The sequence below is a fragment of the Heterocephalus glaber genome, unplaced genomic scaffold (assembly GCF_053883595.1).
Source record: "Heterocephalus glaber isolate CG9 unplaced genomic scaffold, H.glaber_assembly_v1.0 deba00001608, whole genome shotgun sequence".
NCBI lineage: Eukaryota > Metazoa > Chordata > Mammalia > Rodentia > Bathyergidae > Heterocephalus > Heterocephalus glaber.
This window is the reverse complement of record NW_028258379.1, coordinates 4,656,650-4,673,763: the sequence shown is the minus strand read 5'-3', so window position 1 is coordinate 4,673,763 and position 17,114 is coordinate 4,656,650. Positions and strand designations below refer to the sequence as shown.

General features: G+C 42.4%; 1 protein-coding gene and 1 pseudogene across 2 annotated transcripts in view; one reads left to right on the top strand and one right to left on the bottom strand.

The window, feature by feature from the left end:
• The window catches only part of Sgpp1 (sphingosine-1-phosphate phosphatase 1), a 40,025-nt gene that overhangs the window by 9,149 nt on the left and 13,762 nt on the right, over nucleotides 1-17,114 (top strand). The window contains exon 2 of the mRNA XM_004837419.4: nucleotides 15,287-15,376. Within this exon, the coding sequence (XP_004837476.2) occupies nucleotides 15,287-15,376 (90 nt within the window). The remainder of the gene's footprint in view (nucleotides 1-15,286; nucleotides 15,377-17,114) is intronic.
• LOC147822742 (mitochondrial import receptor subunit TOM40B pseudogene) lies at nucleotides 2,556-14,768 on the bottom strand (annotated as a pseudogene). The gene has a single exon (XR_015444993.1). The product of XR_015444993.1 is annotated as a mitochondrial import receptor subunit TOM40B pseudogene (transcript).

The following is a 17,114-nucleotide window of genomic DNA, read 5'->3' as shown; positions in this document are numbered from 1 at the left end:
TATGAAGCTGGCTGTTGGATTGTCATAGATGGCTTTTATCAGATTGGGATAAAGACCATCTATTCCAATTTTCTGTAGGGTTTTTATCATGAATGGGTGTTGGAGTTTGTCAAATCCTTTTACGCATCTACTGAGATGATCATATGATTTTTGTCCTTGGCTCTGTTAATATGTGTATTACATTTATTGAATTGCATATGTTGAACCATCCCTATATCCCTGGGATGAATCCTACTTGGTCATGATGTATAATTTTCTTGATGATTTGCTGCATTCTGTTTGCCAATATCTTATTGAAGCTCTTTGCATCTGTGTTCATTAGGGAGATTAGCCCATATTTCTCTTTTTTGGTTGGATCCTTTTCTGGTTTTGGTATCAGGGTATGCTTGCTTCCAGGAATGAATTTGGGAGTACTGCTTCTTTTTCAGTTTCATTAAAGAGTTCAAGAAGTTTAAGAAGCATTAGATCTTAGATAGTAGAATTCAGCAGTGAATCTGTCAGGACCTCAGTTTTCTTTGGTGGTAGGTTTTTAATTAATATCTTCAGGGCCGGGGATTTAGCCCAGTGGTTCCATCGCCTGCCTCGCAAGCACAAGGACCTGAGTTTGATCTCCGGTACCAAAAAAAGAAAAAGAAAAAAAACCCTTCAATTTCGTTGACATTGGTTCACTTAGAATTTTTATATCTTTTTTGATTCAGCTTTGGTAATTCATTTGTGGATTTTTTTGTTTGATTGGTTTTGTTTTGGTTTTGGTACTGGGGATCAAACTCTGGACCTTGCGTTTTCGAGGCAGGTGCCAGAACCACTGAGCTAAATCCCTGGGCCTGTTTGTTTGTTTTTTGAGAGAGGGCCTCACTTTGTAGTTCAGGCTGGCCTGAACTCACTATGTAGCCTAGGCTAGCCTTGAACTCATGGCAATCCTCCTGCCTCTGCCTCCTGAGTGCTGGTAATTTCTTCTGTGTTTTCCATCTTATTAGAATACAGGTTCTCGAAGTAGGTATTAATGACCTGGATTTCTGTAGGATCTGTTGTGATTTCACCTTTTTCATCCTTAATTGCATGGATTTGAATCTTTCCCTTTTTTTTTTTTGGTACCAGGGATCCAACTTAGGACCTTGTGCTTGTGAGTCAGTCAGCAGCACCACTGAGCTAAATGCCCAGCCTAGTATTTCCTTTTTTTTTTTGTAATACTGGGGATTGAACTCAGGACCTTGAGCTTGCTAGGCAGCCGTGATGCCACTGACCTACATCCCTGGCATCTTTACTCTTTTTTTTTTCGGTACCGAGGATTGAACATCTTTCCTCTTTTTGATAAGGTTGGCTAAGTCTTTTTTTTTTTTTTTTTTGGTACGGGGTCGGGGGTGGGGGAGATTGAACTTGGGACCTTGCGCTTGTGAGGGAGACGCTGGAACCACTGAGCTAAATCCCTGGCCCTGATAAGGTTGTCTAAGAGTTTATCAATTTTTTTTGATCTTTCAAAGAACTCTTTGATTCATTGAGTTTTTTGGTAGTTTCTTAGTCTCAATTGCATTAATTTTTGCTCTGATCTATTGAGGTTTTTGGTATTTTCTTAGTCTCAATTGCATTAATTTTTGCTCTGATGTTTATAATTTTCTCCTTCCTATCAGCTTTCAGCTTGATTGTTCTTTTTTAGAAGCTGGATGTTCAACATTAGGTTGTTTATTTGAGCTTCTTCTATTTTTATCCTTTTTTCTTTTTGAGACCGGGTCTCACTTAGCCCAGGCTGGCTTCAAACTCATAGTGATCTTCCTGTCTCTGTCTCCCAAGTGCTGGAATTACAGGCATGCATTACAGCATCTGGCTATTTTTTGATATGGGAATTTGTTGCAGAATTCTAGGAGACAGGAGAGACCAAATGGGAGTCAGGAGGATTTAAAGTGTATACACCAGCTTAGTCAACTCTGTGTCCAAAATGGCTGAGTGTTGAACAAAGAGAAGTTTCAGCTTTTATACAGAAGGTGGGTAGTTTTTCTAGTGATGCAGCAAGTGATTTTATTGGGACAGGACAAGGGCAGACAGTTTTGTAACTTTGCCTTGAGAGAAGACAGTATCTTATGAATCATTTGAGAACAGAGTGTCATAAACTTTGTTTACAGGATGTAGTTGTCAATTTTATCTGTACCAGAACAAAGAGTTACAGTTACAGGGAAAAAGAGGGTGATGGGGGGAGTACTGCCCAAGACTGGGAAGGACTTGTTTTTGAGTCCTGCTTCAAATTCACCACTAAATATTTCCCTTGTAGGACTGCTTTCATTGTGTTCCATAATTTCCAGTATGTTGTTGGCATTATTGTTTAATAGTACAAACTAATTTCTTAATTTCATCTGTGACCACTGCTTGTTCAGAAGCGTGTTAATTTCCTTGTGTTTATGAAATTCTTATAGCTTCTTTTGCCATTGATTTCTAATTTCTTTCTTTTTTTTTTTTTTGGTACTGCGGATCGAACTCAGGTCCTTACTCTTGCAAGGCAGGCAGGCAGCGGAACCACTGAGCTAAATCCCCGGCCCCTGATTTCTGATTTCATTGCACTATGGTATGATAACATGCTTGGGATATTTTCAGTTCCTTTGCATTTACTTAAGCATGTTCTGTGAACTAATACGTGATCTGCTTTGGAGACCATCCTGTGTGCAGCTGAGAAGAATGTATTTTCTGATGGTGTGGGATGGAATACTCTGTAGAAATCTACTAAGTCCATTTGTTCAAAAATTTGTTTCAGTTGCTTTGTTGATTTTTTTGTCTGGTTGATCTATTTGTGATGGGTATTGAGGTTTCCTATTACAATTGTTTGTGTTTATTTGATTTTTCATGTCCATTAATATTTGTTTTATACAGTTGGGTGCACTGGCATTTGGTGTGTATATATTGATGATTGTTATCTCTTCCTTTTGGATTGTTCCCTTTACAAGGATGTGGTGATTTTTTTTGTGTCTTAATCAGCCTTGGCTTGAAATCTCCTTTGCAAATAGAATAGCTACCCTTGCTTTTTTTCCTGGTTCCTGTTGTATGGAGTATTGTTTTGCATACTTTGACTTTCAGTCTGTGAATTTCTTTTTGAGTTAAATGTGTTTCTTGTATGTGGCGTATTGTTGGATCTTGCTTCTTGATCCATTCTGCCAGTCTGTTTCTTTTAATTGGTGAATTGAGACCATTTACATTGATGGTTATAACTGATGATATGTATTGACTTATCTTTGTCATGCTATTTTCCTCTTGTTCGTTCCATTTCATTTTTCCCGTTTTTTTTTTTTTTTTTTGTACCGGGGATCAAACTCCAGACCTTGTTCCTTCGAGGCAGGTGGCGGAACCACTGAGCTAAATCCCTGCCACATCCCCCCTCCCACGCCCATTTAATTACTTGCCTTGCCTTTTTTTTTCTCTAGTACCTGGGATCAAACTCAGGACATTGCACTTTCAAGGCAGGCGAGGCACCACTGAGCCACATCACTGGCCCTCACTTTCTTTTTTTTTTTTTTTTGGTACTGGGGATCGAACTCAGGACTTTGTGCTTGCCAGGCAGGTGTGGTGCCACTGAGCTACATCTCTGGCCCTTGCCTTGCCTTTTGTTGGGGTTATGGAGTTGTAGTCCTCATTATCTCTTTCTAGAATGTCCTTCAGAAAATTTTGGAGTGCTGGTTTGGTGGTCATGAATTTCTTCAGGTGTTCTTTTTCATGAAAGTACCTTATTTATTCATCAGTTTTTAAAGATAGTTTTCTGGGGTACATCAATCTGGGTTGGAAGTTGTTTTCTTTTAGGGCTTGAAATACCTCACTCTGAGCTCTCCTTGACTTAAAGGTTTGTGTTGAAAAGTCTGCTATGATTCTGATGGGTTTCCTTTATAGGTGATTTGTTTCTTTTTCTCTAACAACTTTTAATATTCTTTTTTTGTGTTAAGTTTCTGGAATCTTGGCTATTATATACCTTGGTGAAGTTTTTTTTTTTGATCATGGCTAATCACAGTTCTATATACCTCACTTACCTGTATGTAATTTTCTGCCATTACTTCTGTGAACAGGTTTTTAAAATCGTTTGTGCTATCTCTTGCTTTTCATTGACTCCTGTCATTCTTTGCGTTATCTAGCAGCTGTTGGACTGATTTTTTTGCAATCCCTTGATATTTTTAAGCAACTTTCTTTTTATGATGCTAACCACAATCCTGTCTTCTGTATTCGATCTTCTAACCTCACATTGGCTCATTCTGCTGCATGTACTTTCAGTGGAATTTTTTAATCTCCTGGATATCAGTTTCATGTATTCAATTTCTATTCTGTTGGGTGTTCATGGTTTCTCTCATTTTCCTAACCTCCTCTATTGTTTTTATCTGTATCTGCTCTAGAATCACTGTGTCTTTAATTGTGATTATCATTTCTGTAGTTATCTGAGAAATTATTTCTGATTTAATATTTACCAGAACCTCATTCATATGCTTTGTTACTTCTGATGCTACCATTTTAGAGAGTACAGGTCAATGGCTTTTAAATTGTTTCACCTCGTTGCCCTCTGGGTTTGCCTTTAGTGAGCTGGAAGTTTGGGGTTGCATCTTGCTTAAGTGTCTTCTCCTTTTCTTCTTTTTTTTTTCAGTTTAATTCCTGGGTTGATGCTTATAAATTGCTTATGGCAAGTAGTTTTATTGTTAATATTTAGAACCTTTAGGAAATCACTGCGTCTCTTCTAACTTTTGGGTGTTGAGTTTGTTGCAAGATCCTCCCTCTATAATTTATTGGGGATGAGAAGTTGCTGCCTATTTGGCCTAGTCCCTGGTTCTTTGACACTGGTGTATAGTATTGTTTATGACCCTTAGGCAATCTTGGTCTTGGCATACCAGGACAACTACTTTTAAAACAGTTATGTCACCTTGGGTAAAGTAGTACAATCAGCAATAACAATAGTATCAAACAGAGCCTAGAAAATGAGAAACTGTGGTAACTACTAATTTGCCACCTTTAACTATATGAACTAGATTTGTGTTTATATAACAAAATCTAAAACAAACCAGAAAGTTGTATCCAGTAAATATGTCCTCAATATGGTGATTTTACCCTCAGAGGAGAAAATTTAAAAGGGGGTGGGGGAAAAATAGAGAAATAGAAGAAAAGAGGAAGAGATTAGAAACAAGGCCAGAGGACAAAGGAAGAGTACACAAGCTTTCTGAAACTGGTGAAGAAGACAGAAGAGAAAGAGAAAAGGAAGAATAAAAACAAGAATAGAGCCAGGTGTGGTGGTGCATGCCTGTAATCTCAGCAGTTGGGAGGCAGAGGCAGAAGCATTTCCTGGAGTTTGAGGCCTACCTGGGCTACATAGAGAGTTCAGGGCCAGCCTGAACAACAAAGTGAGACCCTGTCTCAAAACAAAAACAACAAGAATAGAACAGAACAGAAAAACAATTTTAAAAAACCCCTAGAAACAATGTTCACACTCATAAAAACAAGAACAGATAGTCAAGAAAAAAGAAAACAAAAGAAAAAGAAACAAAATGCCCACTTCAGGGCATGTGTCTGCTGTCACCAGTAGACAGATTGGGCAGACAGAGCCAATACTCATGTTGATTAATCCCAATATGCCATATGTAGGTTTATGATGGGGTAATGAATAATCCCAGGAATCCTGCGCCTTCAGTTCCACTGAAGTTTCATGTGGTTTCTTGGCTGTGATACTGGGACCCAATTTGTTTAGTCTGCAATACTCTATGTGCCTCCTGCCTGCTTGAGCTATGCTCCTTGATTTACTGCCAGTTTGAACTCGGTTCTGCCTTAACCTGATACTAGGAGCTGCTAGATGGAGCCAGTCCACAGCTGCTCTGAGTTCCAACTCAGTAGGCCTCTCTCCAAGATGGCTCCCAGCTAATCGCCCTCTCCTGGGGGGTCTTCTGAACCCAAATAACTCACCATGTACTACAGTCTGCTCCATCCCACTGGTGCATTTGTCCGTGGAGGCCTCTGAGGTCACCAGTTGTCACCGTGTGTCTGCAGGTTCAAACTGCCCCTCCCATGTGGTAGGTCAAGGCTCAGGGAAAAAGCACTGCTTGCCACCGCCTCTTTCTGCATTGAGGTCTCTTTCTTTGCTCTTCCCATGGGCTTTAATTGTTGTTTCAGATTCTTGCTTGTTTCCAGGGGACCCACTTCCTTCCTTCTTCTCTTTCTCATTTTCTATATTCCAGCATTTGGATACCAGATCTGAGAGAGGCTGTTTCTCTGCTGTTCTCCACACTGCCATCTTCCTGGAAGTCCCCTATTTTGTTAACATAAGACCATATCAACTACACTAATAAAAATAATACTTTCATTGTGGTTTGTGATATAAAGTATGCTTTAAAGTTATGACTTTAAGTGATTAGTTCTGTTGCCGTATTGGTTCTTTATAATTTTAAACCTTTGTAACATTGCAACTTTTGAGTTTGAAAGAAGAATGATAACTAGAACATGTATTTTTTTTTTCAAGCAAAACTTTTATGGGCATGTTTTAGATGCATGTAATGATAATACTCGTCATAGGGAATTTGCACTTGTACATGATATATCCTGTCTCTTCTTTTTTTCCCATTACCCCCCTCCCCTCAAGCCTTCCTCCCTTCCCTATATACAAAAGCTTTGTTTCCATTTTTTCTTTTATTTTTACTTTTTTTCCTTGTCCCTTTTTTCCTTTCTCCTTCCCCCCTTCCTTGTTCCCCTTCCCATTTGAACATTTAGAATGGGTATTTTTTTTTGGCACCAGGGATAAAATTCCGGACCTTGCGCTTATGAGCCAGGTGGCAGAACCACTGAGCTAAATCCCTGGCCCTAGAACAGGTATGTTTTAAGAGCTCAGACTATGGAATGTTCCCCTATTATGTTTAGATAAGCTTTGAAAGTCCCTTTAAAGTTTACTTAAATGGACTTTCCCAGTGTGGTTTATCATGGTGGATTCCCCAGATACTTTCAGAACTAAAAGTTAACACAGCCCATGTGTGAGGCCAGGAACTGAATGTTTCCATGGCTTTGACCCACATTATCCTGAATATGACACTGTAGGACTGGCATCCTTGGTGGGGGAAGCTTAGGGTTCTTTCATTTTAGTAAGTGTTATTGGTTAGTACATATTCTTGCATTCCTGGGAGAAATCTCAGTTGGCCATGGGGTATAATCATTTGAACATACTGCTGTATTCAGTTTGCTAATGTTTTGTAAAGGATTTTTATATTGGTATCCGTAAGGGATATTGGTCTATAATTTTTTTTCTTGTGATACCTGTTGTTTAGTTTTGCTATTGGGGTGATACTGGCCTCATAGAATGAGTTAGGAAGTAATCTTTTCTCATTTTTTGGAAGAATTGTAAAGATGGATGCTAATTCTTCTTTAAATGGTTTATGCAATTCACCAGTGAAGCCATCAAGTCCTAGGTTTTTCTTTCTTAGGAGGGTTTTGATCACTGATTTAGTCTCTTACTATGTTTGCTCGGACTTCTTATTTCTTCTTCAGTCAGTTCAAAGTTATTTGTGTATTTATAGGAGTTTGTCCATCTCATATAGGTTATGTAACTTTTTGGCATACAGCTGTCCATAGTGCGTTCTTATATTCCTTCTTATATAAGGAATATTATAATCTGTAAGATTGCTAGTTATGTTCCCACTTCGATTTCTCATTTTGGTCATTTACATTGTCAAGGCTTTTTTGTCATGCTAAGTTTATTGATTTTATTGATCTTTTCAAAGAAACAAGTTTTGCCTTTCCTGATTGTCTTTATTGTTTTTCTATTCTTGATCTTACTTTTTTCATTTAAGCCATTTTATTATTTCCCTATTATAACTGGATTTGGATTAGTTTGCTCTTTTTCTAGTTCCTTGGGAATCAGAGTTGTTTTGATTTGTTATTGATTTGAGTTGTTAATAATTTTTTTTTCGCTACCAGGAATCGAACTCAGGGTCTTGGACTTGCCAGGCAGGCACTGCGCTGCTGAGCTGCATTCCTAGCCCAAGTTGTTAATAATTTGAGATGTTTCTTCCTTTCAATATAGGCCTCTACTTCTATAACTTTCTCTGAGCACTGTGTTTAATGTATTCCATAATTTTTGGTAAATTGTGTTTTTGATTTTGTCTCCAAGTAGTCTCTAATTCCTCTTGTGATTTTTTTGAGCCACTGGTTATTTAAGATTGGTTTAATGTCTGCATGTAGTCAGTCCTTATTATTCCTGGATTCTCAGTTTGTAAATGAATCTACTTCCTGAAACTTCTTTGTAAGTCCATGTCAGTGTTTTTGGTGTTTCATAGCCATTCATGGACGTGTGCAGAGTGGTGAAAATTTGAGGTATTCCCAGCTGAGGTTGAGAAATATAGAAAAAAATATTTTGACCCAAAAAAGATAAATCAGTTGACTAAAATGAAAGTGATTTTTTTTTTTCTAACTACTGACCTCCTCCCGCAAGGACTATAGATGTCATGGAATAGGGGAAAAAGGAAGGGCTAAGAAAGTAGTTTGTGTGTTTTACTTCTTGGCCATCATTTGCTATTAATAGTGTTTTTGTTTGGTTTGGTTTTTTGATTTTTTGAGACAAGGTCCTACTGTGCAGTTTAGACTGGCTTTGAACTCACTGTGTAGCCCTCACTGGCCTCAACTTGCTGAGATCCTCTTGGCCCAGCATCCCAAGTGCTGGGATTGCAAGTGTGCGCCACCACGCCCGGCTGCTGGTAACAATTTTTAACAAATTAACAGAAACACAAAAGGCCTAAGCGCCTGCTGTAGAGACAGAAACCTCTTAACTAACTGGTCTCTCTGTTGCCACCTTTGGTCCTCAAAATTTCATCTCAGTGCAGCAGCCATCAGAACACTGTTCCACGCAAAACCCCGCATTGGGTTCCTGTTGATTCACAGCAGATGTCAAACTTCTTTCGACAGCCTCAGCTCTTCTTGGCCTGGCTCCATTTCCTCTCTGACCTCTCTCTGACACTTGCTTTCTCTGTCCCCATCACACTAACTTTGACACCAGCCATGCTGGGTTGGTAGGACTCCAGTAGTGATTCCCCTGCATTGTGTGTCCTCCCCGCAGGTGTGAACTACCTGTGTAGTTCATTCTCTTACTTCCATCCATCCTTGCCTTTAATCCCAGCTTTCAGTGAAGCCCACGATGACCATAGTGTCTTCTCCTTCACCAACACCCCAAACTCCCGATCCTGTGTCTGCTTTGTGTAGGCTTGGTGGTGCTCTGATATTGACTTAACCCCCAGATCTCAGTGATCTTACACAACAAAGCGTGTCTGATTTGTGTTACACGTCCACGCCAACTCAGCAACAGCTTTGTCCACTTAGGACCTAACAGACCCAGCCCTACAGAAGTTTGCCTGTACCAGGGACCCCTGAAACATTATCAGAAACCTCTGCAGTAGGCTCCAATCTCCTGCTCAGTGTACAATGCAAGCCTGAGAAAAAAACCTAAAAAACAGAACTAATGGAGACAGAAAGCAGGGCACTAGGATGACCAGTGCTGCTCTAGCAAAAGGCACTGGTCCATCCAAGCCACTCATTTTTATTAGTAATCAATTGAGGTGTAAAGGCAAGCTATGTGCAAGGGCAATACTATATGTGAGGATGCACAGTTGAGAGGTTTCTATGGAAATTAATGTAAGCAAGGCTCATGAAAGACAGGACAAAGCATTCTCGAATTGGGAACAGAAGAGACAGAATATATGGTTGTAATTAGAACATTGTCCTTCTAGTCAAGAAGACTGTGGGAACAGAATTTGGCTGCGAGTTACTCTGACCTTACTGCATAGACTTTGGCCAGACTCACTTCCATAAACAAGCCAATTGTGGGGTTAATTCTTTACAGCCTGCACTGCTTACAGCCTGCATGGGTATAATCAATATTGCAGTCCCCTGACCCCGTTCTGTGATACATCTCAACATACTGTTTGTGGGGTGACGTCTACAGAAAGGTTCAGTGAATGATGGAAGGTGGGATAAGCCCGCACCACCAGCTTATTGGCAAAAACTAGTCACAGGCCCCTAATCTAACTAACTGCAAGTGAACCTGAAGATGTGGAACATGGGGAATATTAATGAGTGCTACTGTTAATTTAACACTTCATTTCATTTTATGTTCTCTATGCTGTTTGATTTTATATATAATTTATTTATAATTTGCCTAGTTCTGTGTTTACTACATAGTGCCCCACTACCACGAGGAAGAATTATTCTAGCAGAAAATCACACTCTGCACAATTTCTTGCACGCTGAAGAGCCTTTGCTCATGCTGCTTCCGCTATTGCTAATTCTGTCTATCGTGTTTTTGCTCTGTCCCCACTCCTTCCTTTCATTAATGAAATCCTACCCATCTTTCAGGAAGTTTCAGTCTTCTTTAATCTGGGAGGCCTCGTTAACATCCCTAAGCTAAGTGCTCACCCCCTAGAGTCCCTCTAGAGTTTTATGTACTTCTGTCACAGCACTTAGCTCATTCTGTGGAGAAATGTCTGCCCCATAACCAAGTCCCTCATGCATGGCGGGGCTGAGGGGTGTTTGGAGAAATTGAGCCTTGGAATGAAGATGTGGAACTCTGAGTAAGAGCAATGTAAGTAAGGATGCGAAAGAGAGACACATCAAGGGATGTTTAGAAAATGAGACTTGGTAAGCCTAGATTATGTTATGAAATAGGAAATAGGAGAGACACATTTGGGTGATAGAGGGATGTTTGGTTTTCGGTATAGTGGGTTTAACTCCAAAGGGAGCTGAAGGTGCAGATATGTTCAAGAGTTGGACGTGTGTGTGTGTGTGTGTGTGTGTGTGTGTGTGTGTGTGTCTGTGTGTCTGTGTGTCTGTTTCTTTTTTTTTCTTTTATTAGATTTTATTTTATTGGTACATTTTAGGTATACAATATAATGACATTCATCATTGGAAATTTGCACCTTTACATAGTCTCTCTTGGTTCTTATTTTTTCCCCCTTCCCCTGCCCTCCCTTCAACCTATGTGTATGTTTCTTTTTACAGATTTTTAAGAATTCAATAGAGAGCAAAGTAGTAGCTCACAGGCTTGGTTATAAAAGCCTTCCTGAGATTGATAACATCTATCACTTCACCACTCCAGCATCACCAGACTGAAGTAGAGCATGGAAAGTCTTGTTCACTCTTCTTCCTAGGCTTTTTCTTTCCTCTCTAGTGGGTCAATTGGTTGGATTTTTCATTTCCCTTGAAGTTATGGTCATTCATAGTTTCATGGCCAAAGCCAATGGTTTATTGGTACATTTTAGGTATACAGTATGTTTACATTTATCATTGGGTGCTTGTACCTGTACATGATGTATCTTGGTTCTTATTTTTTCCCCATTACCTCTGAGCCCTTAACCCCTTCCACCCTTCCTTACATAGACTTTGTTTCCATTTTTTTCTTTTCTCGTAATTTTTCCTTTTCCTTCTTTCCTTTCCCCTTCCCCTCCCATTTCCCCTACCCCTTTAGAGCTTTTCTTCCTATTTCAAATTATTATTCGTTTTAATCATTTTAATCCTTATTTACACTTTCAGTTTCTCATACTAGAGAAACTATTTGGTATTTACACATGTGTGTCCTATTTATTTCACTTAAGAGTATGGCCTCAATGTGCATCCATTTAGCTATAAATGTCTCTAGTTTCTCATTCTTTATGGCTGAGTAGTACTCCATTTTATTAAAAAAACCACAACTTCTTTATCCAGTTTTCAGTTGATGGGCACTTGGGCTGTTTCCAAGCTTTAGCTATTCCAAACTGTGCCGCTATAAACATGGGTGCACATGTATTTCTGTGGTATGATTCTTTTAATTCTTTGGGGAAGATACCCAGCAGGGGAATAGCTGGGTCAAATGGGACCTCTAGCCCTAGTTCTTTGAGGTATCTCCACACTGATTTCCACAGTGGTTGCCCCAGTCTGCACTCCCACCAACAATGGAGAAGGGTTCCTTTCTCCCCACAGCCCCGCCAGCATTTGTTATTGTTTGATTTCTTGATAGCAGCCATTCTTTATGGTGGAATCTCAGTGTTGTTTTCATCTGCATCTCTTGAATAACCAGTGGCCAGTCCCTGGTTTAGTGGTTTACAGTCTACCTGGGCTATGAGGTATGAACCACTTCTGTCTTGCTCATTGCTTAATGAATGAGTGAGTTTGCCAGAGAGGGAACACTTTATACTACAGAACAACAAACTCACCTTGTAGAACTTGCTATAGAGGGCCAGACCCTCAGATTCTGTACAGTTCTGGCCATATCTGGAGTTTTCTTTACACCTGGCTCTCAGAGCTCTGGCTTTAGGAAAAACTTGGCATGGTGAGAGAAGACAGTGTGAGAGGCCCTGCTGGGGACCTTTGAAATTTGTGATAAATTTGTCATACCATGGGGCGGGGATTTAGTTTAGTGGCGCTGGACTTGCCTGGCAGGTGCAAGGTCCTGAGTTCAATCCCTGGAACCAAAAAAAAAAAAAATTTTTTTTTTCTCATACCAGAGCATGATTTTCTCTAATGTTCAGACTTCCCATCTCTGAGGGGTGGTTCTGGAGATCAGGGCCAGGACAAGAGTCCCTCCAAGCTGCCCTGTCTTTCCCTGGTCACCCCACTGCTTCCTGTGAAGGCTTCTGGATACAAAGTTGCTGGGCCTGTTGGTGGAGCTCCACAGCATGAACAGCACATTGCTGGCCCCAAACCCAGTGTATTCAGGGACTGCCCGATGTGATGCCCCTGCTTCAGCAGATCTGCAGCTGAGGCCGGGCTGACCTCCTGCCCCAGCCTTCCTGGGTCACACTGGCCTGGAAAGGGGAAATCATTGGGACAAGAGATTGGGAAGGAGGAAGGGAGCTCAGTGATGACAATGAATGACAGAAGCAATAACTGCCTCTTCATGCAGTCGTGGGGGTGGCCATGGGTACAAAGTTGTTATCTGGAAGCACAGAATACAGAGGAGGAAGCCTCAGGGAAGAGAGGTAACCCTCCTTCCTGGAACGGCGAGCCCCCACTTTCTGAGGCCACAGATTTAGCCTCTTCGCCGTCCTTTCTCAGGCTTGGGAGGCCATGGGATGGGAAAAAAGGATGGGGAGCGAGTCCCATGCAGACCTTGGCTCTCAAGAGCAAGGGGCTAGGTGCTTTAGTCCAGAGGAAAACAAGGATTTGAGGAGGAAGCTGCAGCCAGACACACTCCTTTCTCCTCCCTTTGTCCAGAGCCACAGCCTGGGGAAGGTGACAGTGGGGCCAGTGGCAGACGTAGGAGCCTCAGACCACTGCCTCATAGCTGACTCAGTGCCAGCTTCAGCTTTGAGGAGAGTGTGGTCCTGTGCCCTACTCTGTTCCTGAGACCTGAAGGTCACCCAGCAAGGTGGGTCTGGAGAGGGGCCTAGTGTTTGGCGTGGGGCACCTGACTCAGGTTCGAGCTGCTGTGGGCACAGCTCGGGTCGACCTCAGCCCACAGTGGTGCTGAAGCCACAGTGGACTCTATTGGGCGGGGACTGAGTAAGGCTCTGACGGCCAGGGTGACGGGCAGGGGCATCTTCTCCAGCACGGCACCTCTTCCCCAGTTCTGTTCACCAGGCCTGTAAATGCCGTGGTGGCCTGGGGGCGGGGTCAGGGGGCAACCAAAGGAGGAGGTTGTATCTGGAAGCCTCCACTCATTTGCTCTGTGGTGGTAACTTGCTTGGGTCCCACCTGATCCCACATTCCATGTAGCTGCCCACTGTATGTCCAAGTCCTTCCCAACCTGGGAAGGCCTCCGGGGGGCCTCCTCGCTGCCTGGGTGCCAGTGATGAACTAGCTCTCTTCCCAGCATCAGCTGGTGAGTGAGCTCTGCAGGAAGTGAGCAGCTGTGATCACTGATTCCCCAGTCAGGTCAGGATTTCCTAGGGTCAGTGGCTGTGTAATCATCTCCCTGATGCTCGCTATCTGAGTGTCGTGTCCGGAACTTGGCCTGCTGTGTCTGGAAGACAGCCTTAGCTGGGAGCCACTCTGCCAACAGAAGGGGCCTGGGCACTGAGGCTGCCACTGCCATCTGCACCCACTACCACCTGCACCCACTACCACAGTGGGGAGCACCTCAGTAGGGCTGAGCTGCCAGGCCCCTGCCTGGGTGGCATGGAGGTGATAGCCCAGCAGGCCCAGGGCAGTCGTGTACAGCATGAGACTCCTGGAGTGGCTGCTCAGACCATGTTGACAGCAAGCTTCTCTCCCTCCGTCTGTGCTGGGAATACATCTTGGCAGGGCTCTGGCCCAGTGTGTTCCCCATTTCAGTCTAGAGGACAAGGAGGGGCCGAGGTTAACCAGCTCAGACCATCCTGCAGCCCTTTCCCCGGGGACACCCCATCCTCTCGAGGGGGACAGCAATCTCAAGTGATACAGGGGGATGGATAGGTCTCCATCACCTTAAGTAGTATCTAGAAACTGAGAAAGGGCAAGACTACCAGTAACTCCAAAGGACAGAATCCTTATTCCTACTGATGTTGAAGGAACAAGAAGAGGAAGATAAACTCTTGTGTGGGAAACAGAGGAAAAAATAGAAGGTAAGAAGAAAACTGAAGAGCCTGAAACTGTGGCAGTCAGGGTATTTAGTTTCAAGAAGAAAGTGGGCCTTATAAGGAGAAGTCAGATCAAAAGAACGGTTACTGAAGCTTTCCTTCTCCTACAATCCAACTTCTTTCTTTCAGCTCCACTTGTCCAAACACCTTAGCTTCCGTTTCGTGGAGAAGCATGAAGGCCTAAGGCATGTGCTGTCCCAAGCGTGCCTGCCCCCGCCCTCCTTCCTCTGCAAACTGACCACTGCCATACCCACCTGCCTTTCCTCTCCCTCCCCTCCCAGGCCGCTAGGCAGCAGCTCTTGCCCTGGTGCCGTGGATACCAAAGGTGTCAGTACTTTCTTATGCTTTTCCCCTTCTTTGCAGTTTCTGCTCCCACTACACCACCAGCCTTTATGATTACCAATTGAAATCTTAGTGGAAATGAATGATGCAGCATTGAATACTGAAGGCAGGAGAGGAGAGGAAGTATGAGAACGATTGTACTCAGAGGTCACAGATAGGCCCAACAGGGCACGGACGTGGACTGGACCTGGGTGTTGTGTCAGAGCACTTTGATTTTGGAGCCTGTGACGACCTCCTCTAGCCTGTACAGCATGCCAGTGAGAGTGCTGAAAAGCGAAAGAAAGCCAGTTCTTCCCTTAAGAAGAGTGCAGAAACATGAGATTTTTTTGTTCATTTCAGCAAAAGTATTTCTTTAATGTTTGCTATGGAAGTAAAAACACGTGTACTTGGGTTTTTATCTGCCTGTTGTGTCTAACTGAGCTTTACTTTCCCCTCAGTACCCTCTGCTGTACGGCCTGGTGCTCATTCCCTGCTGGAGCTCTCTGGTGTGCCTGAGCAGGATATATATGGGCATGCACTCCCTGCTGGTAAGGAAACGCCACGTCCTTTATGCGATATGTTTTTACAAAGTTTTATAATTTTAATCATTTGCAAGCTTACATGAAACCTAAATGAGAAAATATAGCTGTTATAAGTCTTCTACCTTGATTTTGCAAAAACACCAATACAGTGGCTCACGAAGTAGCAAGGTCGTCATCATGTGTAGCATAGACACCTTTTCTGGCCACCACAGTGGCCAAATACTGTGCCCAGCAGAACATGTATTCCTGCTTCCAGTTTCACTTTTATTTTTCTTTAGAATCTCTTCTGTGCCTCTATCACTGAACCCAAACCAACAACTGTACAGAAACCCAGGAGAGCTCTAAGTATTAGCCAAGACTTAGTGACTGGAAACTACATGAAGGGAAACTGCCCTGGTCCCATTTGGGTTTACATAATGAAACTCCATTCCCCGACCCCATCCCCTTGGTACTTTTTAGGACTCAGATGTTTTGAGAATGCAGCTCAGTTTCAAAAGCAGCAGCACAGGGACCTTGCTCTGCTGGTAGCCCCTTCTCCCTTCCCATCCTTCTCACCCCGTTAATGCCCCTTTGTGGCCTGAGTTGTGTTCTGACAAGATTAGCTCACTCATTTGTTTGCAGGTGTGGGGGTTGAACCCAGAACCTTTACACTGAGCTGCACCCACAGCCCTTTTTATCTTTTGTTTTGAGACACAGTCTGGCTGAATTACCCAGGCGGGGCTCAGGTCTGTCCTCCTGTCTCAGACCTCTGTAGTCTGTGGTTCAGAGCCTGCTTCTAATTCGCCTCTGATCCACTTGGTATTCTAGACTTTCCCAAGCACAGATATGTTGGCATACTGAACTTCTTATATGTCTACAGTGAACGCGTATTTAATTTGTATCTTTTGGCCAGGGATTTAGCTCAGTGGTGCCACTGACTGCCTCGAAAGTGCAAGGTCCCGAGTTCAATACCCGGTACCAAAAAAAAATTTGTATTTTTAAGCTGGGCAGGATTGTGATGCACACCTGTGATCCCAGTGTTCCGAGAGGGTGAGGCAAAGAGGGTCTTAAATTCAAGCCCAATCTGGGCAACTTAGTGAGACCCTGTCTCCAGAATAAAAAATGAAAACGGGCTGAGGATGTAGCTCAGTGCAAAGGCCCTGGGTTCAATTGTTAGTATCACAAATAAAAAAGTTTTTAATTAATTAAAGAAGATTAAAAATTCAAAACATTTTTAATAATGTTTTGTAGTCAAGAGGGTATATTACAATGATTTTGTTGTCAGAAATCCTGTTGGTATCATTGGTACACTGAAATTAGAACCGGAACACTGAAATGTGTATAGTTAAATGAAAATCCACAGGAGACTGTTGACCTGAATTCCAGTCTTAGCAAATCACTAGCCGCTCTAGGTCTGTTTCAAGATCAGGAGAAATGAAAAGGAGATAAGTTTAGATTTAATACATAGTGCCTAATTTTTTTTTTTTGGTACCGGAGATCGAACTCGGGTCCTTGTGCTTGCAAGGCAAACGGCAGAACCACTGAGCTAAATCCCTGGCCCACATAGTGCCTGTTGAAATTCTGCCGTTTGATATCATCTGTAAATTTGTTGATAATCCTAAATATTCCATTCAAATGTACAATTAGTAACAACTTTTAGGGTTTAAGACTTAATAAATATCTACTGGGTGGCATCACACACCTGCAATCCAAGCTACTTCAGAGGCGGAGGCAGGAGGATCACAAGTACAAGGCCAGCCTGGGA